A 24,093-nucleotide genomic window follows, 5' to 3' on the forward strand; every position below is an offset into this window, starting at 1 on the left:
ACACTGATGTTTCTCACCCTCTATTTTTCCCTCCCTTCCTCTCTCTCTAAAAATAAATAAACAAAATCTTTAAACAAAAAAAAAAGGAAAGAAAAATAACTACAAGCATGGGTGGGAAAAAAAACACTCTTTCATCCCTTAAAAAAAACCTGACTGCCAATTTAACTATGAAACCTTGGGCAGGTTTCCCAACCTCTGTATTGAACTTCCTCAGCTGTAACAGTAGTGTAACAGTAATAATACACACCTCGTGGGACTGTTGTTATTCTGGCCAAGATGGAGGCATAGGTAAAAATGCTTCGCCTCCTTGCACAACCAAAAAAAGGATAACAACCAATCTATAAAACAAAAAAATACAAACTGCCAGAAAATCGAAAGGTATGGTCCAACAACCAAGGAGTTAAAAAAGAAACATTCATCCAGACTGGTGAGCTGACAAATTGAGGAGACAAAGAAATATGGCTAAATGAAAGAACAGATCAAAATTCCAGAAAAAGAACTAAGCAACGAGGAAATAGCCAACCTATCAGATGCAGAGTTCAAAACACTGGTAATCGAGATGCTCACAGAATTTATTGAGTATGGCCACAAAATAAAGGAAAAAGTGAAGGCTATACAAAGTGAAATAAATAAATAAATACAGGGAATCAACAATGAAGGGAAGGAAATCGGACTCAAATCAATGATTTGGAAAAATAGGAAGAGATAAACACTCAACTGGGACAGAAAGATGAAACAAGAATTCAAAAAACTGAGGAGAGCTTAGGAACCTCTGAGACAACTTTAAATGTTCCAACATCAGAGTCATAGGGGTGCCAGAAGAAGAAGAGGAAGAGCAAGAAATCAAAAACTTATTTGAAAAAACAATGAAAGGAATCTTCCCCAATTTGGCAAAGGAAATAGACATACAAGTCCAGGGAGCTCAGAGAGTCCCAAACAAATTGGACCCAGGAGGACCACACTAAGACACATTGTAATTAAAATGCCAAAGGTTAAAGATGAAGAGAGAATCTTAAAAGCAGCAAGAGATGAGAATTACCTACAAAGGAGTTCCCATAAGACTATCAGCTGATTTCTCAAAAGAAACCTTGCAGGCAAGAAGGGGCTGGAAAGAAGTATTTGAAGTGATAAAAAGCAAGGACCTACATCCAAGATTACTCTATTCAGTAAAGATATCATTTAGAATGGAAAGGCAGATAAAGTGCTTCCCAGATAACATCAAGTTAAAGGAGTTCATCATCACCAAGCCCTTATTATATGAAATGTTAAAGGGAGAGGGGAGGGGATAATGGGGGAAAAGGGTGAAGGGTTTACAGCAACAATTATAAAGGACATATGGACAATAACAAATGGGGGGATAGAAATGGGGGAGGGAGGTGGGGAGGGCTGGAGTGGAGAGTAAGGGTGGGGGGAAAAGGCAGAAAACTATACTTGAACAACAATAAAAAAAATTTTAAATAAAGGGACTTATCTAAGAAAAAGAAGGTCAAAACTATGAACAGTAAAATGACAACAAACTCACAACTATCAACAACTAAACCTAAAAAAACAAAAGGGGATAGTGGGGAGAGGGGTCTATAGGAGCTACTATAAAGGACACAAGGACAAAATCAAAGGGGAGGATAGAGGTGGGGGAAGGCGGTGGGACTGGATGGGGTGGGGTGGAGGGATGGGGAGAAAATGCAGACAATTGTAACTGAATAAAAATTTAAAAATTAAAAAAAAACCTAAGCAAATAACTAGAACAGAAACAGAATCACAGAAAAAAAAAGTTAATACATGCAGGGCATTTAGAATACTGCCTTGACTATGGTAAGTGATACAAATATACATATGCGGTTTTAAGGAACAGATAGTGGGAACAAATACTTCTAAGTATTCAAGAATGTAAGAATAGGCAGTGTATTATAAAGGTTAAACTTACAAGCTCTAGAACCAAAATGTCTTAGTTTAAATATCAGTTCTGTCATTCACTAGCTGTGTGACACATTCGATTAACATAACTGCTCTGTGCCTCTTTATTTTGAAATCTTTGCTTTGAAATTTCCTGCTTAGAAAAATCTTTCTCACTCTCTAATTCCTATTAAATCTACTTTGAAACTCACTAAAGTTCTTATGTTTTGAAGATTCCCCTATTTTCTGAGCCCTATTCTACCTTCACTTCTCTCCTGCTCACTCTGGATCCTATGGGAACTCACATCAACCATGCTCTAGCTTGGACTAGAATTTCACATTTTCTAAAGGGATTCACAATCCCCAATCCCTTTAATATACTTGATCAATTCCCATTCTCAGATTTCCACATGTTATTGGGAAGTCATATTAAGTCAACTTCCACGTGGATCTAATAGTACATGAAGCCTTTCTACCACTGTAAAAGCCTTTTAATGACAGCTTTAAATTTAGTCTATCCTCCTTAAGTTCCCACCCTTATCTCATGAATACTTTCTCATATTTCAGTGATTATTCTCTTAATGTTATTTACCTCCAACAAGGCTTCATTTTTTTAAAAGATTTATTTATTTATTTATTTATTTATTTATTTATTTATTTATTTATTTATTTATTTATTTATTGGGGAAGGGAGGGAAAAAGAGAGGGAGAGAAATATTGATGTGAGAGAAACATCGAGTGGTTGCCCTCTACCAATGCCCCAAATGGGTACCGAACCTGCCACCCAGGCATGTGCCTTGCCCAGGAATTGAACGCACAACCTTTCAATTTGCGGATCAACACCCAACCAAGTGAGCCACATTGGTCAGGGCCAGGCTTCATTTTTCTCCACCAATTTGCTTTATTCTCTTTTGTATCTGTAATCTTTTTCATGTTCTCTTCCTCTCAAAAGGCAGTTACCCAAATAAAACTATCAAGTAATTAATCCAGAGACTAACTATCAATCCTACTACCAGTCTCCCTTTCTTCTTCCTCTTAGAAACTGTGTAAAACTGTCTACTACACAGCTGCTACTTCTTTGCAATCTCCTTCATCCTACAATTTGGCTACTTAACTGATTATACTAATTATTCTGGTGAAACTGTTCTACGTAATTAAACAGCCTTTTCTAAATGTCTGTACTCTATAGCACTATTGACTATTGCCTCTTTCTTAATTATGCTGTCTTTCCTGATATTCTGTAACAGTTTTCTCTTTCTTCATACCGCCCTCCTTGATAGAATCTCCTACAAGTGCCTTTTCTTTATTTTCTTATTTCTTGAATGTGGACAGTCCCCCAAGTTTGGTCCTTAATAGGTTATATATATATGTATGTATGTATGTATATGTATATGTATATATGTATGTATATGTATATATATATGTATATATACACACACATATATTTTTTACATATACATATAAATGTTTTTATCTACTCCCACAACACTGAGTCAAGAATAGAAGCAAGCAAGCAATTCAGAACTTGACTTTTTATGTAAACTTTAATTCTTTTCCTAACTTAAGAAAACACCATATTTTTTCAGACCATAAGACGCACGTAGGTTTTAAAGGAGGAAAATAGGAAAAAAAAATTTTTTGAAGCAAAAAAATGTAGTAAAATATTTAATAACATAAATAACGTAATATTTCACTAATGTAAATGTAAGCTACATTAGGACTATAAGACACACCCCCATTTTCCTCCCAAATTGGTGGGGGAGGGGAGGAGGGAGTGCATCTTACAGTCCGAAAAATATGGTACTTACCTGATGAATTATAATATTCATTCACTTCAACTATTAATCATAAGAAGTAGTTTAAATGTAGTTAAAGAAGTAAATAATCTTTCAGCATACTTCGGAATTTACTGCTAACATGCTAAAATGTTACTGAGTTAAACAGGAAACAATAAAAAATTATTTTCTAAAATAGCTTTCTTTCTTCATACCTTCCAATAGTATCTCTGCCTTCATTTTTCACAGTCTGATAAATCTTCCTCTCCTCATCTGAAAGTGTAATGTGCTGAATAAATACTTTACGTTCTGGTAACTCCAAAACAGGTTTTCCTTTAATTTTGCTTGTCTTTGTTCTTCTAAGTGTAATATTTTTAACTAGGGATTGTAAACGCCTAGAAAATAAAACAAACAAAAAAAAGTCACATAACTTTTTTTATTCCTACATAAGTTGATTTGAAAAGAACAAAAATGAACATTTTAAGCTATTAGTGTTTTATAAACTTAAAAAAGGAATTTTTAAAAAAATCTTATTTGGGCTTTTATCCAATCTGATAATCATAGACATATTCTACAAATTGAAAATTACAGTAACAAATGCAATGAAATTTGCCCTCACTTCAATACCTGTCACAGTTTAATCTTTACATTCTTCTCCCCATTTTGTTCTAATCACTAACCTTTTTATTTCTCAATTCTTCAGCTATATTACCATACTCAATACTCAAATTCTTAATAAGCACCCATTAAGTGAAAGTTATTATAAATATCATAAAAATATAAATGAGTAAGATCTTACCTTCAAAAGTATTTTTTAGTAATATGAAAATCAAGGTACATAAATAATTTTTGTAAGGTAATGAAAAAAATTAAAAACACGATGTGATAATCCAGAAGAGGGATAAATACTTTCTAGGTTCTATAATTCTACACTCCCCCTTCTCAATATCAGAATAAATGCAGGCATATCAATTTTTTAATAAAAGGTTTTACCTAACATTGAAATAGAAATACATTTTCTTAAATTAGAATTTAAATAGCTTTTCTAAGGAATCAAGTAGACAGTATTACAAATTAGGTTAGTGAGTTTTGAACCCTCTTCACTAAAATGCACAGTAAGAAACACACTTTACTCCATGCAACAAACATATACACAAATATAATACATACACATACAACAGAAACAAACATTTTACAAATTCCATCTGTGACAGTCTGCCTTTTTCTTAAATTTTCTACTCTATTTCATTTTCTTTTATAACGCTAGCTGCTATCTTTTTAGATAATTTCACAACTTGCTAATGAAACCCAAACCCTGTTTGAAAACCAATTATTCTAGGCAAAAAACTTCAAATACATTAGTCTAATACCTTGCAAAATGGCTATAACCAAGTTGAATTTTATGTCCTTAAATTAAACTGTCTCCACCAGAAACAACGTTCTCTTATAAAACTCTTGTTGATGCCACTATATGTCATTCCACCATTCAACTAACATTATATAAAGCTATACAAGGTAAGTTATAAAACTTTACTGCATATTGGACCCTCAGAGCATATAAAGTTTTTCCTGTCACTACTTAATCTATTAATGGTGGTCTCGTGGGTAATAGCAACATACAAAGACCATAAAGCTCTGCCTTTTCTTTCTGTTTGACTAAAATCATGGGGAGGGAGGGTTTGTATTTTAGTGGTAGTCCCCCCAAACAAGAGTCACTAGGTTCTGAGAGCCAAAGGCATGAAACTGTAAGCAGATTTTGGAGAGGAAAGTCAATTGCCAAGCTAAAGTAGTAATAAAAGTGGAAACTGGTTCAAGCTGCTAACAGTTATTTGTAGCTAATATTAATCAGTTACCATGAAATTACTTACCTAAGTCCTCCTTCATCTCCCATTGTGACAGGGCGCTGGATTGTTCTATGCCACCACTCTCTATCAAGAAATGGTTTCAGTTTTAAAAAGGAAAGAAGAGACCACAAGTCCTTTAAAGAATTCTGAATTGGAGTACCTAAAAATAACAGGAAATTGTTACAATTCTATAACAAGACTATACAATCAGTAAAGCCATCTAGCTGAGTCAAGGAAACAGCTGAAAATGGGTATCTGTACCAGGCACATCCACTATAGTCACAGCAAGCTATAGCTGTGACTATAATCCCTTGTTAGATATATACACAATCTCAAAATATAGTTTTACTCTAATTGTTAGCTCTCACTTGCCATACTAAAAAAGAAAAAGACTACAGACCAGTAAACTCAACTTTCTTCTTATCAAGAACATTTGCTTATTTGATTTCTAAATCAACGGCACCAGCAAGGACTAAACTAACTTGAATTTATATTCTCTTCGTCATCCTCGGGTAAAGCAAACAGACTCCAAGATGGGAAGTAGAGAAATCAAGATACTGATTGAAGGATTAAAGAGTCTAATGAATCTCCAAGGTTCAAGAATAAGGCAAGCAGTTGTCCCACAAATTAACTATAATTTAAATATTGCTATATCATGGGCAATTGTAAAGAACAAGTCAAAATCTTTTATTAAATGAGGTCCATCATTAATTTTGAAACAGTCTTTAAGTCCACTTGAAGTTTACAAAGCTACCTAACTTACTTAACGATATATACTTGGGAATTAATTTTTTTTTAAGTATAATGTTATAATTACCTGTCAATACCCATCTTCTTTCTGCTTCTAAATAAAGTACTGCTTTAGTCTGCTGAGCATTTGGATTTCGTATAGCATGTCCTTCATCCAGGATCACTCTTAGCCACCTTATGCTATGTAATGGACTATCACCTTTCATCTGAAATAAAAGTTTCATATGAATTAAAAACAAAGAAAAGTAAAATAGTATTTTATATAATTTGATAAGTAATGAGTTATTATCCTCAATATCAACTTAATATGTGGTTGGTACTGCTTTAAGCACTACACACATTAAATTATTGCATGTTGACAAGCTTATGAAGTATTATTACTCCTTTTTTTACTGATGAGAAAATCAAAGAACCAAGGTATGAAGTATATTGCTCAAATTAACAGCTAGTAACTGGCAGAGCTAGCATTTAAACTCAGGTAGTCTAGCTCTCTGCTGAGACCTTGCTTCAATACACTGAGCTACTCTGCCTCAAATTAAAATATAGTGATAATGTAAAAATTATCAATTATAAAGATTATTTGAATATAACATAACTACCTTCTTTTATGTAGAAATAAGTGTTCTTCATAATCAATAGAAGAAAAAAGCAAACAAAATATAACCAGAGACAATGAAGTTAAGAACAATCTAACAATAGCCGGGGGACGGGGGGGGGGGGGGGGGGGGACAGTGGGAAGAGGGGATTACAGGAACTACTATAAAGGACACATGGACAAAACCAAGGGGGAGGGTGGAGGTGAGGGAGGGAGGTAGGTTCAGCTGGGGTGGGGTGGAGGGATGGGGAGAAAAGGCATACAACTGTAATTGAATAACAATAAAAATTAAAAAAAAAAAGAAATAAGTGTTCTTATCAGAAAACTGAAATTTTGGCAATAAGGTATTTTAAAAAAATATTTTAACAACTGGAATTATAGACAAATAGTTAACTTCTAAAATAAATTGGGAAACTCACGAATTTCAGCTACAAAAAAGCTTATTTTTAAACTGAGACAATCAATCAAATCACTGTGGTAGAAAACAATATTCTAGAATACTCAAAACAGAATTCATTTACAAATTTTTATATATACTTAGTTACAATTCAAATTTGGAATTTTAAATTCCAGTGTTCTAATAGAAAGTATTCCTACATTATCTAAAGAAAGTCCAACCTTCTTTTGCAAAATAGTAAAACACAATTTCCTATATATTCTTAAATATTTAGAAAGAAAAAAAGGAGGAGTATAAAGCCTAAATTTTAGAACACTTTAGAAAACCGAAGCATAATTTTTTAAATTAAACTGAAAATCTCTGAGTATCAGCATACTTACTCCATAGTCATGAGTTAAAATATTGTATGTAGTCAAAACAATATCCTGTTTTGAAAGCAAAGCTGGGTCTCTAATACGATCGGGACCATAATAAACATAAAAATTCAAGTGCACATCTGATTTTATATGTTGTCCAAACTGGTCCTAAAAGAAAATTAGAAATATTTGGAATAATAAGCAGATTAGTATCAGGTTTAATATGTGTATAAAAGTACTGCCCTGGTTGTAGTGTCACAAATCACACCACTAAACCACTAAACCACTAGATTACCTCAAAGCAGGTTTCCTGCAACATAAACTACAATAGCAACAATCATAATGATACTAAGTATTATTTTATTGTCAGGAAAACTGGCATATCTACTATAATAGTAAACATTATATAAATTTTGCCCGGGCCCACCAATGAGCAGCCACTTCATTTTTAACAGGAAAAAACAACAAAGCTTCTTTAAAACAGTAATTAGTTTTTTAAAAATTTGGTATTTTAACACACAGGATCTTTAAAGCTTTCAGTTACTCATTAGACTTAAAAACATCAAAATTAAGCAGCAAAAGAACAGCAACCAATATCTTCAAGATACAAGGCAAAGATCAAAGCACAGTAACCACTTTCATTAATATAGGCCTACTATGTGCAGGTATTAAGCAAAAGGGTAGCATAGCTAAAAAGAAAGATAAGAACTGGTCCCTGCCCTCCTTGACGACATGACCAGTTTATAAAACTTGAGTTTTGTTTTTTTTCCTTAACATGAAAAGAATACATGTGAGTGAGTATGATCAAGAAAAAAAAACCTGCGATTAGCATAAAGACAGAAGATGCCAAGAAGAAATAGCTAGGAAACCATTTAGGTAAGAGACAATGAAGGTTGCAGGGGTGTCCAAACTTTTGGCATCTCTGGGCTGCACTGGAAGAAGAGTTGTCTTGGTCCACACATTAAATACACAAACACTAACGAAAACTGATGAGCGAAAAAATGTTTTAAGTAAACATATGATTTTGTGTTGGGCCACATTCATAGCTATCCTGGACCACATGCAGCCTGCAGGTCGTGAGTTGGATACCCCTGCACCAAAATGTCACAAGAACAGAATGGAAAGAGCATGTGTCAGAGAAAGATACTCAGAAGGAACTTACGGGACTTGAAGACTAATTAAATATGGAGTATCTTCATAAAAGAGAAGACAAAAAAGCTGCTATTGCTTAAAATGACTGTCTAAAAGAACTGTGTGCGAAAGCTATAGGGAAGTTTAAAATAAAGAAGGAGAAAGAAGGTATAAAGATGAGAATGATATATTATTTTAGACATTTAAAATTTTGAGTCTCTACAGAATATCTGACTGGAGGAGTATACTAGGAAAATGTAAATATTGACCTACATTGCAAGTGTAAATATGGACTTTAAAGTTTTCAGCACGCAGTACATGAAGCTATAGCAGTAAGATTTTCTAAGGAAAACATGTACAATGAGAAAGTAGAGCCTATAGAACACCAATGTTTAAAAAGCAAGTTATACTTCTACTGGGAGATATGATGACTAGGATATGATTCAAAATATCCTAGCAAAAAATAAAGCAAATTTTGAAATTCTTGAATCTTGATGAGTAAATAAAGATCTCATTAAAAATTTTCATAATGGCCCTGCGGGGTGTGGCTCAGCTGGTTGGGCATCCTCCCGTGAACTAAAAGGTTGCTGGTTCGATTCCAGTCAGAGTATATGCCCCCAGGTTGCGGGTTCAGCCCCCAGATGGGGCACATGTGAGAAGCAACCTATCCATGTTTCTCTCTCACTCAATGAGATTCTCTCCCTCTTTCTCCCTTCCTCCTCCCTCTCTCTAGAATCAATAAAAGAAAAAAATGTTTTTCATAATACTTAAAAAAATACTACACTTTAAGATGGAAGAAAAGGCAGACTAAATACGAACCATGGGAGAGAAATAGAGGTGAAGAAAAACGGTGGTCAGCAGGATGAGAATAGAAAACAAAATTTGGGGACAGGTCAAAGAATATCAAAGTTTCAAGAAGAAATGCAAGGCCAATTTTAGTTATTAATTAATGTTCATCCCCTCTCTTTACAAAAAGGTTTAACAATGGCCAGTCAGAGGCAAATGCCTGGGTTGCTTTCCAGGTCCCCAGTTGGGGTGCACCAGAGGCAACCACACATCGATGTTTCTCTCCCTTTCTTCCTCCCTTCTCCTTTCTCTAAAAATAAATAAATAAAATCTTTTTTAAAAAAGGTTTAAGGATGGCTTATAAAATAAGATACAACAAAAAGCAGTAACATGGAAACAAAGTCAGGGCAGAGGGAAGGAAAAATAGAACTCAAAAATTTGGCAACAGTGAGGTCACTGAAGGCCTTCAGAAAGTTTCTTAGAAGGTGGGAGCAAAAACCCTACTACTGTGGGCTTGAAAAGAGAATGAAACCTGAAACAGTAAAGGCAAAAAGAGAAGAGAGGATTAAACATGAAAGAGTAAAGGTGAAAAGGCAGAAAATGTTATCAAGAAATCTGGTGGAAAAGGAAAGGGGAATGAACGCAGTGTGAGAAAACTCAGTCAATGGAATTGCCTTCAAAAGGAACAGAACATTTAAACTTTTGTGAAAGGTTTAAACTTGAAATAGAAAATAATTTACTGGAAGAAAAAATAACTAAAATATTGAGTTTCTAGTAAACTGTGCTAGGTCATATGTCCATGTGTATGTATGTGTGAATGAAATTGGTATTATTATTTCATTTTACACTGGGAGTATAAATTACTGATCTTAATATCCAGAAAGTGATGGAAAGGAGATTGGTATCTTACTCCTTTAACTGAATTCTTGCCCATATCTGAAGACAAAGAAGTGGAAATAGGGTAGTTCTGGCCTGCTCATTAGGGTGCCAGGTCATTTACTTGGAGACCAGGAAAAGAAAAGATTGTTGAGAAATAAAATTCTAACTCTTGTCCAGAAATCCCTATATGTCCAACCATCCCCCATTCCTTCAAAAATCAGTTTTTCCATGAACTCAGTAAGCTAGATTTTGCTATGGTTTCCTTTTTAAAGTTTACATTTCTAAATCTTTTGATGTTTTCCAAATATAAAATTATAATAAAACGCTGAGTACTCATTTTTAAAATATATATCTGCACCCCAAACTCTTAAAAGATCGGTTCTATTGTTTATACCTCCATTAATACTTTAAACCTCACTCTGAAAATTTTATTCAAATACCCACAGACTCCCTTTCCCATGATGGACCACACATCAAAAGAAAGAGCATTATTTTGTTGGAATTAAAAGAGAGCAGGAGAGGACTAAAACTCATTCTGCTCCCAAGAAGAAAAATAGCACCCTAATAGGAGAAGGTCTAATTTTTTAAAAAAATAAGTACAACAATAAAAAGATAAGTCAGAAAGCAGGCTACATAAATTCAAGAAGTTAATGCCAAGGAAGTTGACAATTAAACAATAACTACTAATCTTTTCCAATGTAATTTAGAGAATTAGTGGAAGAAACCAGATTACAATGAGTGAAGAAGTTAGTAAGCAAAAGCACTAAATGGAAATTAAACCCCAAGAGGTATGATAGTGAAAGAAAGTAGCATAGTAGCAATTTAAATGTGAGATAATCCCAGGAAAGTATTTAGAAATGAAAGAGACCTGAGTATGTTTCAGGAAAGAGCCAGTGGGGACAGGGTGAATAACAAGGCAAGGGGAAAAAATCACAAATAAATTGCAAAGGCTGGAAAAGATGGAATCTAATGTGTAGACTAAGTATTGGTTCCACAGAGTGCAGGACCTCTTCCCCCACTCAGACTAGAGGAGGGAAGATTAGCAAAAAGGCAGATAATCTTGGTGGTGACAACAATGGAAATTTACATCCAGTGGTCTCTATGTTCACAGTGCTTCTAATAGAGTCACTGTTTCATTATAACATGCAGCATGAAGCTCAAACTGGAAAGGAAACATATAACCGAGCTGCTCCTTACATATAAACACATAAAGAAGTTCCATTCCAATGCAGTATTTTAGAATACCAAAGCAATCTGTGAGGAAAATAAAAACACAAAACAACACATTTTCTGGCAGGTAGCCTTAAAAGCACAGGCTCTAGAGTCAGAATGTTGGAGACCATATCCTTGGTTCCATCATTTATTAGCTGGATGACCTTAGGCAAATTACTTAATTTCTCTGTGATTCAATATGGTCACCTGGAAAATGAGAATAGTTGTGAGGATTAAATGAAAAAATCTATAAAAAGAATTTAGGGAAAAACTGAGCACATAGGAATTCACTAAATGTTACAAGCTGTTATAAAAGTTGTTAGTGGAATCCTTAGAGGTTCCAACAATAAATGAGGTGTTAAATTATACACATTTCCAACTTTGGGAAACAGAAATGACAGGCAGAAGAACAAATCTTATTATAGCAACTGATGATTTTTTTTTCCTACTATAAACCTTAAAGAAAAATTGCTTTGAGCCCTGGCCAGAAAGCTCAGTTGGTTGGAGCACCTCCATAGATCAAAATGTCACATGGGTTTGATTCCTGGTCAGGGCACATAACAGGTTGTGGGTTCAATCCCCAGTTGGGGGGCATAAGAGAGATTACTGACTGATGTTTCTCATTCTCTCTCATTCTCTCTTTCTCTCTCTAAGTAATGAAAAAATGTCCTCTATGAGGATTAAAAAAAAGTTTTAATTGTTTTGATTTGGCAGTATCTCCAATTCACCTAACAATTACTTGAACTTCAATATAAAGTGATGACCAAACATATTTCTCTCAGTATATGACACTTTAACAGAAGATTTTTATCATATAAGACACATATAAATTATTTCACATTTTTAAAAGGCTGTGAAGACTTACAATCCAGTTGCTTAACACAGAAAGTGGACAAATGATCAGTGTTGTTCTTGGTCTCTCTACATCAGTTTTTTTTGAAGCCTCCACTGCAGATACTCCTGAAAGAAAAAATCAGTGACACAAATGGTATTTTTTTCACAAATATATGTGAAGTCAATGAAGAAATGACATTAAAATGCCTCTACGAAGAAAGAAATTAGGAAGAACTAAAATGAAGCAGATGGACTTCTGTTTCCAGCTATGATAAAGTGACAGTAACTACATTTTAACCTTGCCACTTTTAACAACTAAATATCTAGATAGTGACTATTCATAAGGGGAGGCAGAGGATTATGATTGGAAGGAAGCACAGGAGGATGTTTGGAATGTCTACTGATATTCATTAAGTTATTCATTAATATAAACATTTGTTTTTATGCAATTTTCCTAATTTGTACTATTGTGGTGGCCAGATGCCAAGATGGGCCCCAATGGTAATCCACTGCCTGACAGACACAACCTTATGTAGTCCCATCCCACTCTCTCTACTAGGGTTGGTCTGTGTGATCAATAAAACATGTCACTTCTGAGATTAAGTTATAAAAATGCAGCTTCCCTCCCTTCGATGCTCTTTCACTCTCATTCTGATCACTCTCTCTAGGGTAAGCCAGCCACCACGCTGTGAGGACACTCAGGCAGCTTATGCAGACACCATCCAATTTTATTTTCCATTCCCCTTTTGGGCAGCATTTACATTATTTCCAATATTTCACTAAAATAATGCATTAATAAAAACTTTTTTCATGTCTCCTTGTACAAATCTATACAGTTAAGTGGTCTATCTTCAGCTGCATTATATTTGGTCTAGTTGCTCTCCATTGTAATTAATATTCCCATTTACAGTGCATGACAGTTCCTGTTGCTGCACTGAGATTTTAAAATGTTTGTAAATAAGATGGGTGAGATGTTATCTTACTGTTCCTTTAATTTGCACTTCCTCAATGACTGAGTCTGCATATATTTTCCTATGTTTATTGGTTATTTTGGTTTTCTTTTCAAGAATTGTACATTTATATTCTTAATGGCTATTCCCCTATTGTATTGTCTTTTTCTAATTGACTTGTAGACGGTTCTTTACATATTCTACATATTAATCCTCTCTAAGTTATACTTATCACAAATAACTCCTTCAGCCTTAAATTTTTTCAATGTTTATGGTGGCTTTTGATGCATATGGCGGAATTTTGAATGTTGAATTTAATTTTTTCCTATGCCTTTTGTGTGTCTTATTTAAGAAATCACTATTTAGTGGAGTCTATAGGATTTTCCACGCACACTATCATGTCATCTGCAAACAGTGACAGTTTCATTTCCTCCTTTCCAATTTGGATGCCTTTTATTGCTTTTTCTTGTCTGATTGCTGTGGCTAGGACTTCCAATACCATGCTGAATAGGAGTGGTGAGAGAGGGCATGCTTGTCTTGTTCCTGATCTTAGTGGGAAGGCTCTAAGTTTTTGTCCATTGAGTATGATGTTGGCTGTAGGACTCTCATATATGGCTTTTATTATGTTGAGGAATGCTCCCTCTATTCCCACTTTGTTGAGGGTTTTTATCATAAATGGGTGCTGTACCTCATCAAATGCTTTTTCCACATCTATTGATATGATCAAGTGGTTTTTGTCTTTCCTTTTGTTTATGTGTGTATTATGTTTATTGATTTACAAATATTGTACCATCCTTGCATCCTTGGGATGAATCCCACTTGATCACAGTGTATGATCTATTTAATGTATTGCTGGATGTGGTTTGCCAATATTTTGTTGAGGATTTTAGCATCTATGCTCATCAGTGATACTGGTCTGAAGTTTTCCTTCTTTGTTATGTCTTTATCTGTTTTGGGGATTAGGATGATGTTGGCTTCGTAAAATGAGTTTGGGAGTCTTCCATCTGCTTGAATTTTCTGAAATAATCTGTGGAGGATGGGGGTTAGCTCCCCCTTAAATGCTCTGTAAAATATATAAAGAACTCACATGACTCCACTCCAGGAAGACAAACAACCCAATTAAAAAATGGGCAAAGGACTTGAACAGACACTTCTCCACGGAAGACATACAGAGGGCCCAGAGACATATGAAAAGATGCTCAGCATCACTAGCATCAGAGAGATGCAAATTAAAACCACAGTAAGGTACCATCTCACACCGGTCAGAGTGGCCAACATAAACAAATCAACAAACAAATGTTGGAGAGGATGCGGAGAAAAGGGAACCCTAGTACATTGTTGTTAGGGGTGCAGACTGGTGAGGCCACTGTGGAAAACAGTATGGAATTTCCTCAGAAAACTAAAAATGGAACTGTCCTTTGACCCAACAATTCCACTGCTGGGATTATACCCTAAGAACCCTGAAACACCAATCCAAAAGAACCTATGCACCCCAATGTTCATAGCAGCACAATTTACAATAGCCAAGTACTGGAAGCAACCTAAGTGCCCATCAGCAAATGAAGGGATCAAAAAATTATGGTACATTTACACAATGGAATTCTACACAGCAGAGAGAAAGAAGGAGCTTATATCCTTTGCAACAGCATGGATGGAACTGGAGAGCATTACGTTAAGTGAAATAAGCCAGGTGGTGAGGGACAAATACCATATGATCTCCCCTTTAACTGGAACATAATCAACAAAAGAAAAAAGCAAGCAAAATATAACCAGAGACATTGAAATTAAGAACAATGTAACAATAGCCAGAGGGGAGTGGGGAGGGGATAGTGGGGAGAGGGGTCTATGGAGCTACTATAAAGGACACAAGGACAAAATCAAGGGGGAGGGTAGAGGTGGGAGAGGGAGGTGGGATTTGCTGGGATGGGGTGGAGGGATGGGGAGAAAATGCAGACAATTGTAGCTGAATAACAAAAAAATAAATAAATAAAATAAAATAAAATAAAATAAAATAATGGGTGGGACACGCATGGACTAAAATAAATGTCAGATTCTGACTTTAACAAAAAAAAAAAAGAAAGAAATCACTATTTACTACAATATATGGCTCTGTCTCCTCCACTCACTGATTTTTGTTTCTATGCTGTTTCTCTTCCAAAAATGTTTATTTTGGTTTTATCATAGCTATGATTTTCCAAGTTTATCTCCTGTATTACGGCTCTGTGTCTTCAACAGAAAGGGACTTTTTGTGTGAACTTCAATTTTATCTTAATCTTACCTCAACTGAAGGCTCAACATTTCTCAAAATTTCTAAAATTGGCATCAAATATCATCAATCTGAAATGCCTACATTTTCTATTCCTAATTATTTGATTCTTAGACCAAAAGTTAGCTCTTTTTCATCATTCTGTGTTAGTTCACACATCACTTTTTTTTTATTGTCGTTCAAGTGTTTTCTGCCTTTTCCCCCCAGACCTCGCCACCACCCTAGCCCTCCCCACCTCCCTCCCATTTCCACCCCCTCCTTGTTATTGTCCATGTGTCCTTTGTAATTGTTCTCGTAAACCCTTCACCATTTTCCCCCATTATCCCCTTCCCTGTCCCCTCTGGTCAGCCTGTTCTCAATTTCAGTGTCTTTGGCTATACTTTGCTTGCTTGTTCATTTTGTTGATTAGGTTCTTGTTAAAGGTGAGATCACATGGTATTTGTCTTTCACCACCTGGCTCACTTCACTTAGCATAATGCTCTCCAGTTCCACCCATGCTGTGCAAAGGGTAGGAGATCCTTCTTTCTTTCTGCTGCATAGAATTCCATTATGTAAATGTACCATAGTTTTTTTAGTCCATTAAAGCTATTTGTAGATTCAATGCAATACCTATTAAAGTACCAATGGCATATTTCACAGATATAGAACAAACACTTCAAAAATTTATATGGAACCATAAATGACCCCGAATAGCTGCAGCAATTTTGAGAAAGAAGAGCAAAGCAGGAGAGATCACAATACCTAATATCAAGCTGTACAAGGCCACTGTACACTGGCCACATTACAAGGCCACTGTAACCAAAACAGCCTGGGACTGGCATAAGAACAGACACATGGACCAATGGAACAGAATAGAGAGCCCAGAAATAAACCCAAGTCTCTACAGTCAATTAATACAGACAAGGGGGCAGCAGCATAAAATGGAGCAAAAACAGCCTCTTCAACAAATGGTGTTGGGAGAGCTGGACAGCTACATGCAAAAAAATGAAACTCAAACATCACCTTCCTAAACAGGCTCCTTCAGTCGATCTTTATTTCACTATCCTTTATTTTTTTCATAGCACTTACTATCTATAATTATGTATTCATTAATTTTATGTTTTCTCCATCATTAAGCATAAGTTCCACAAAAATATAATTTTATCTGTTGTATCTCCAACATGTAAAATAGAAGAGAGTACGGTACAGAGATATAACCTGTCCCAAATCTCTTTAACCCTAGTTCAACCTCTTTCCATCTCAAATATTTAGACTCCTTAGCAATGCTATTTGTTGTCCTATCAATTACAAAATACAAAGTTATAATAAATAATAAAAATCACTAATACTCTGAAGTAAAAGCAAATTCTACTTATACCAAGAAGTAAATTTTTATTATAATTTAAATTAATTCAAGTTAATTTAAGTTTTAAAGCAGCTATAAATTACTCTGTGCCTTCACTACAAGAAATACACCTGCTACTCAGATAAGGGACCATCTCCCATTGATTTTTGACCTAACTAAAATATATAAAATAGAAAAAAGTAACAGATGGAAAACACATTGAAACAATTTTTTAAAAATGGGATTGTGTATTTTTTCTTTTCTCTACTTTCTAAACTTCTTATATGGTTTATAACTTCATTGTCATTAAATTTTTTTCACTGAAAAATTTTAAAAAGTGAGGCTCTTAACCTGAGGACAGGAAAAAATGGAGTTAGGAAGAGAACTATGACAGCTGCTGCCAGTTAATGAAATATAATGTAAGGTTTTAATCCATGTATTATTTATTCACAGAAGCCTTTTTGGAACAAGACAGAACCTTCATTTGTTGGTCCCCTAGTGCTGTTATAGTGCCAGGGAAATAGCAATGAGCCAAACCAGACACAAATCTGCTGTCAGCATACGCACATCCAACAGGGTCATAATAAGAGATCACACAATTAGTAGAACATTGAGGTAAGTGCTCCAAATGATGGGTAAATGTGATTTTATGATTTTGCCCAACATACAAAACTGGAACCAGAGAAATATGAGAATATGCAAAACTAAAAAAATAGAAAAAAAAAAAAAGCTTAAAAAAACCCCAGCAGATTTACTGACCTTTTTTCAACATTTTCTTTTTTGTTGAAGGAGTAGATGAAGCAAGCACACATGCAAACTCTGCATCTTCTTCAACCTTAGAAGATCCTGCTGAAGTAAAATCCACTAAATCATTAAGATATTTGAAAACTAATTCTCTCCTGTGCTTAGGTACAGGTACTTTCTGAGGATAGAAAATAGAATACCACTTCCACACTACCTTAAGAGCTTATATTATTTTAAAAAAGAATAAAATAATGTCTGGTTAAAAAAAAATGTTGCCACTTCTGACACGAAGCATATCTTTCCAGCTAAGAGAAGGAATGCACTCATTCATCATAAACTGTTGCTTTTCCTCAGGAAGAGATGTGAAAGTACAGGCAGCCATATACAAAGTGATTCACCTCCCAGGAGGAAGGAGAATTCTTTCAAGGAAACAGGTGTTTGACTTTTAATGATAAGGGTGCCAAATTTTCAAATCAGTCAATAGTGATCAGTTACTTTCTAAATGTAATACAATTGGTCAACTAATTAGGAATACAATGTGATCTGATTTAGAGGAAAAAAAAATACAGCATGTATTTTTAAAATAAAGGAAAAAATAAAGATACTCAGTTTATTCTTACATTTGTATGATAATGTGAATAATAATTTCCAAGAACATATTCCCACCCTACTTTTGAAATTACAATTTAGACAGATATAAGGTTTTATTGAAGTCACTTTGTAAGTAGTAAAAAATCATTTTGTTTTGTTTAAAGCTGATTTAAATATTTTATTTTGAAACTGATTTTTCAATTTGCTTGCCTCATTCATTTAACACCCCTCCAAGAATAGTTAAAATGTAAATTGCAGTCAGTCAAGTTTAAGACCTATTACTAAAGAATTCCAAAGCCTGAGAGATACAAATCAATGGGGTTTCTCTTTAATAATTTTTAAGTGCAGATAACAGATAGTGAGATGTATATACATACCTTTTACTCTGCTTTTTGTCTCTGATTGTGCATTTTTCAGTTTGCCTACAAACAACCAAATATAAAAATGCTCACAGAAGGAAATCAGATTATAAAACACAGATCAAATCAAATACATTTCTATTACCTCTCATTTTCTGTGGCAATTCAATAGTTTCAATCTCCTCTGAATCACTGCTTTCAATATACTGGACAGCAGTTTTTCTTCTAAAAATAAGTATATGTAAATTTTTCATGAACCCAAAACAAAATGATTTTAAATAAAAACATGCTTACTAAAATACAATACAAATGCTTTCTTGTATTTCCCTTGCTTATATTTTGCATAAAATTCATGTGAAACTTTTTATTTCACAAATGAGAGTCAAATTTGCTAAAAGCATTTTGCTTTCATTAACCAGATACATTTACTATACCAAATGCAGTACTACCATTAAAATAAACTTGAAAAAGTAAAATAAAACCATTCTAAAATAATAATTTCAATACTGAGCTCAATTAAATTAAAACACTTACATAAAACCAGGACAAAAAAAATAAAAGAAATGACTCTTATCAAAGAAAACACTTCCAATACAATGAAATAAGCAGCTAAGAGGCAAAAATATAATTCTTTCACAATACAAAAATACTGTAAATTTTGTGGAGAAAAAGTACAGTACAGTATTTAGGTGCCTAGGAACAATGGGCTCTAGAGTCATACTGCACAGATTCAATCTCCATTCTGCCACTTATTTGCTATGTGACTTCAGGTAAGATATCTAATAGTCTTTTATGCCTCAGTTTCTTCATTTGAAAAATAAAGATACAATCCATTTCATTGGATAAAATATGTTAGTACAAATAAATCCCCTAAAATAGTGCCTGTTGTAAGTATATATGTATTAGATGTCATAAGTGTGTTGGCATCTAACACACCTGTTATTTTTAGTTTTTCCCACATCTTCATTATTATTATTATTATTATTTCTATGCCCTTCAATCATATGTGGTCTGTTAATCAGTTTCATGGTCAGCTCAGAGTTGTCAGATTTCATATTAAGATGAGAGGCAAACTGATGAGTCCTGATTCTATGCTCGGCACAGGCAGGTTTTAATGATAGAAAACCATTAACAGAGGCCCAGTTTTGAGATTTCTGTTGGTGAAAGAGCTAACAGATTTGAGGTTACACAGCAGATATTGATGGTGTACAATACAATATAACAGAAGCCAAGTATTTAGATCTACTTCAGAGGGTAAATGAAACTTATAAAGTTAATAGAATCAAGTTGAAATCAGATGGGCATTATGTGTTTTATTCAAATATTCCCTCTAGTCTACATTAATATAATACTCTCCGCAAATGACTTTATCATGTCTTATTTTCACTAAAAGTAAAGTGAGAAAGTACAGAGATGAGCAAAGAGTGCTTCTGTCAGGCCATCCAATAAATATGTCAGTTTTCATCTCCTCAAATTCATAAAGAAAACACTGTAAAGTCTCAACAAAAACAGAACATCCAGAAGCTAGATCTTAGTTCCTACATTAAAAAACAGGAAAAAAGTGGTAGAAAGCAAATGATTAAAAATTACCAATTCACTTATTTTATAATAATACTTCTCTTCACCTGAAAAGGAGAACTGCCTACCTGCCCAATTCATGGTGATTTTTGTCACTTTCAAGTAAAAGAATGTATTTAAAAGAGCTATATAACTCAGATATAATGGTTTTCTCTCTCTCCTATATATAAAAAATGGAGAAAGAGTTTAAATAAATATATTACACACAATCAAACCATAATAAACCCCCCACCCGTTACAGTGCCTGTGTGAGAGCTTAGAGAAAGGAAGGACCACTCGGCTTTTTGTGAGACAGGGAGAACCGTGCGGCTTTGGGGCTCCCTTTGCCACGCAGCTTGGGAAGCTGGAAAGCAAGATGTAGCAGGGATACAGAGCTCTCTCTTAGCAGTTTGGAAGAGTGCAGGAGAGATGCTGCAGGAAGGAAAGGGGTGAAAGAACTCTTGCTGGTGGGCCACGAGAAGGTGCCATGTGGATTTTGGACTAAGAACTGAAGATCACGGTGGCAACACAACTGATGGTGCTGGGAACCAAGGGAGGCCTGCCAGCTAAGCAGATTACTGAGGGGAACCGGGGGCTACCTCAGTCATAGACTTCTATTTCTTTTCCTGAGATACAGTACCCTGGACTGGGCAAAGGGGGGAAGGACAGACTGTGTGCCTTTGTGGGTATTCTAAGGGATTTGGGGAGCTCAATGAAGACATTAAGTCATTACTCTTAAGTTTGAATAACTTTTGAATAAATAATTCCTTTCCTTTTTACCAGTCTCTGACATTGAGAGCTGTAATTCTGTGGTGGCAGGCAAGGCGAACCTAAAACAGGGGAGCCCGGAGACAAGGGGGGGTCCATTTGGTAATAGTATTTTGTCACCCCCCATGGGTCCATTCTGTAACAAGATGGTGTTTAAAATTATGAGACTAACCACACATTGATGTTTCTCTCCCTCTCTTTTTCCCTCGATTCTCCTCTCTCCAAAAATAAAATAAATAAAATATTTTTAAAAAAACATAATAAGAGTTTACCTTTTGGAACGGGAGCTAGACGATTCTGACTTGGGATATTTATTCTTTCCCTTAACATCTGAAATACTGGGTTCTCCACTACTTGTAGATCCTTCCATTTCAAAGAAAATAACAAATATACAAAATATTAGTAAAGTCTTAGACTAGCAGCATCCTTCCTAAAACTTTGGTTTTCCAACTCAATAGTACAACCTTCTTTTTCTTGTTTTTGTTACTTTTTTTTGTTGAATTATAACTTTCGTAGTATCTTCATTCCTGATTTTTCAATTATCCATCTACTCTACTTATTTCCTATTCTACTGTTTACTCACTAAAAAGTACCTTGAATTTTTTGTACCCATTCTTTCCCTATAGTCATCCAACCAATCCCCACACTGGCTGAATTTCCTGCTGTACCAAGGTAGCTGACAGCTGCCAGAAAAAAATGAACAATAAGTAGATGAAATTATAAATTTACATTTTCAAGTCTCAGCTGTTACCTTGTGTCACTTAACCAATCTTTTATGTGCCACACAGTCTCTCCCTGCCTACTCACCAGAAAGATCTACATTGGATTCTCTGCCTAAATTCTTAACTCTTTATACTCCCAGCAGATGACCTGCTTTACTTTACAAAAAAAAATCAGATGTCATCTTCTATAAACTCCCAGTTTTTCTACCTTTTCACTCCCTCAATTATCTACATTTTCCCTGAACCATACTTTCCATCCAATGCTAATTCATTTACTTATCCCCTTGATCTCATTTTCTCCCAAAGACCTACAAATTATTTTCTGCATTGTATCCAAAATCTTCCTATCCATAGATTTCTTTCTTAAACTAAAAAAACAGACCCCAAAAAGCCCTCAATTCTGCATCCCTTTCCAACTATTTTTCTATTTTTCGCTCCTAGCTCAAACATACGAAAGTACAAATAGCACACAGCTGTATTTCCAATTTTTCATCTACTATACTCATCTCAAAATACTTTGTTCTACTCTAACCAATCTTCAAAAATTAATTTTTAGAAATTAACAACTGCTAAGTCCAGAGATCTCTTTATTTCTCCTCTGACTTCAGAATTCATTTCTAACCTACCTTTCTTTCCTTGTCTGCTGCTATCCATGCACATTACATTATAAATACCATAAACCACTCTGAGGTCCCAGAACAAAATATGCTCTATGGTTTGGGTTTTTGTTTTGCTTTATTACTGTCCTTCACAGGATATTTTTCTCAGCCAAAAATGCTCTTCTTCAGTTCTCTGCCTGGTGTACTACCACCCAATTGGATCCATCATTACCTCCTTGATGGAATTTTTCCTGACTACCAGTACTCATGAAATTCTTTAGAAAAAGAGATCTGAAGTTTTTGTATAGTACAAGCCAGAACTGGAATTACATAATTACATTAGAAAAATCTCAATAACATATGGAGTCGTATTAAAAATTAAAGTTTACCTTTGATTAGTTCATCTGTATTTCCACTGTTATTGTTTCCTCCAAGTTTCACAGATTCGTCATTAACATTACATTCCTGGGTGAAAAGGCATATTTCTTACAAAGTACTACTGTCAGTTTTAAGTAAGTTTAAAAGCACCCTATATTATATTGCTTTACTTTACATATTAAAGACTATGTAAATTCTTACCCTATCCTGGAGCCAAGGGGGTAGGTACATTAAGTAAAAAGGAAAACTACACAAATTCATTATCATATTTTCCATAGGTATCTCAAAAATAAAACTAGTTGGTCTTTACCTTTCAAAAGAAATACAAAAAGCAGATGTCAGTTATAAATGGCCTATCAGTTACTATGAGAAACATTCATAAAATGGGAGTTACTTTAGAATTAAAAGGAATTCTCAGACTGCAAACTTTCAAAACAAGAGTCCCTACGGTAAATCATAGTTCTTTAATGCAGCTGCCATTGCCTGTCGTCCTGACCCTTTCCTTTTTCCTTCATGTGTACCCTTTCGTTTCAAAATGCATTGATGTATACACATGACTACACAAGCATCTATGAAAGCAAAACTTTATACTTCCTCGTGAAAACAGTTTTAACTGAGTGTAGTAAAGAAGCGTTCCTCTCATCTTACTTCTATTTCTTGAATCTGTAGGTAGAAATGACAAATAAAATGGGGTTTAATTAAATTAATTCTTGCAGTTTAAAAAGAAAGATAAGGTATGTTGTCATATTGTAAATTAAAAACCTCAGTGTGGAGAGGACAATTGGTAGGAAAAAATACAGGTAATCTGTGCAGAAAATTAGGGCTAATAAGATATAATTTTAATTTAAAAAACATGAAGTTTTAAACATAAAATTCCATTACAGTTAAGATTCACTAAAAATGTGACTGAAAGAAGATCCATTCCCTTTTAATGGTATAAAAAAAATCCAAAATGTAACATTTTCAGAGATATGTAGCAAGAAGAGTTATTTTAGATAACTAATTTTTTAAAGCATTAACTCCAAGGAACTAATGTAAAAAATGTTTTTCAATCTTCTTCAATAATTAGTACAACCATTTAATCAATATGAAAAAATGATCTAAAAGTTTATCCACATATAAAAGATGTCCTTTATATTATTCTTTTTATATAAAATTATTTTGTTCAGCAAGCTTTTTCTCCATAGAGTTGAAAGATAAATTTTCTACAAACTCTAACATATCCAATCATATTACACTCTAATGAAATTTAAATCAATAATATTTTACTATGTAAGCTTGGAATATCTAAATCTGCTTGAAACACTCGAATTTTTGTTGCAATAAATTCTAAGTTAGAAATCACATTTTCAGCTTCAATTTCAATTAATGTGCAGCAAACTA

At 34.4% G+C, this 24,093-nt stretch overlaps 1 protein-coding gene across 4 annotated transcripts in view; it reads right to left on the bottom strand.

Annotated features, from left to right (window-relative positions):
* Positions 1-24,093, bottom strand: part of HLTF (helicase like transcription factor) — a 64,149-nt gene that overhangs the window by 12,531 nt on the left and 27,525 nt on the right. For 2 of the 4 annotated variants that reach the window (XM_024556311.4, XM_053918242.2), the window contains exons 9-18: positions 22,722-22,797; positions 21,284-21,374; positions 18,832-18,911; positions 18,705-18,749; positions 17,752-17,838; positions 12,484-12,578; positions 7,635-7,778; positions 6,330-6,468; positions 5,537-5,672; positions 3,884-4,063 (exon numbers count right to left, since the gene is read on the bottom strand). In XM_024556311.4, the coding sequence (XP_024412079.1) occupies positions 3,884-4,063; positions 5,537-5,672; positions 6,330-6,468; positions 7,635-7,778; positions 12,484-12,578; positions 17,752-17,838; positions 18,705-18,749; positions 18,832-18,911; positions 21,284-21,374; positions 22,722-22,797 (1,073 nt within the window). Of the gene's footprint in view, positions 1-3,883; positions 4,064-5,536; positions 5,673-6,329; positions 6,469-7,634; positions 7,779-12,483; positions 12,579-17,751; positions 17,842-18,704; positions 18,750-18,831; positions 18,912-21,283; positions 21,375-22,721; positions 22,798-24,093 lie in introns of all 4 variants that reach the window. The other 2 variants (XM_024556310.4, XM_024556309.3) reach the window with 1 other exon arrangement.

Source organism: Desmodus rotundus, chromosome 2 (genome assembly GCF_022682495.2).
Source record: "Desmodus rotundus isolate HL8 chromosome 2, HLdesRot8A.1, whole genome shotgun sequence".
In the NCBI taxonomy this organism is placed as follows: domain Eukaryota; kingdom Metazoa; phylum Chordata; class Mammalia; order Chiroptera; family Phyllostomidae; genus Desmodus; species Desmodus rotundus.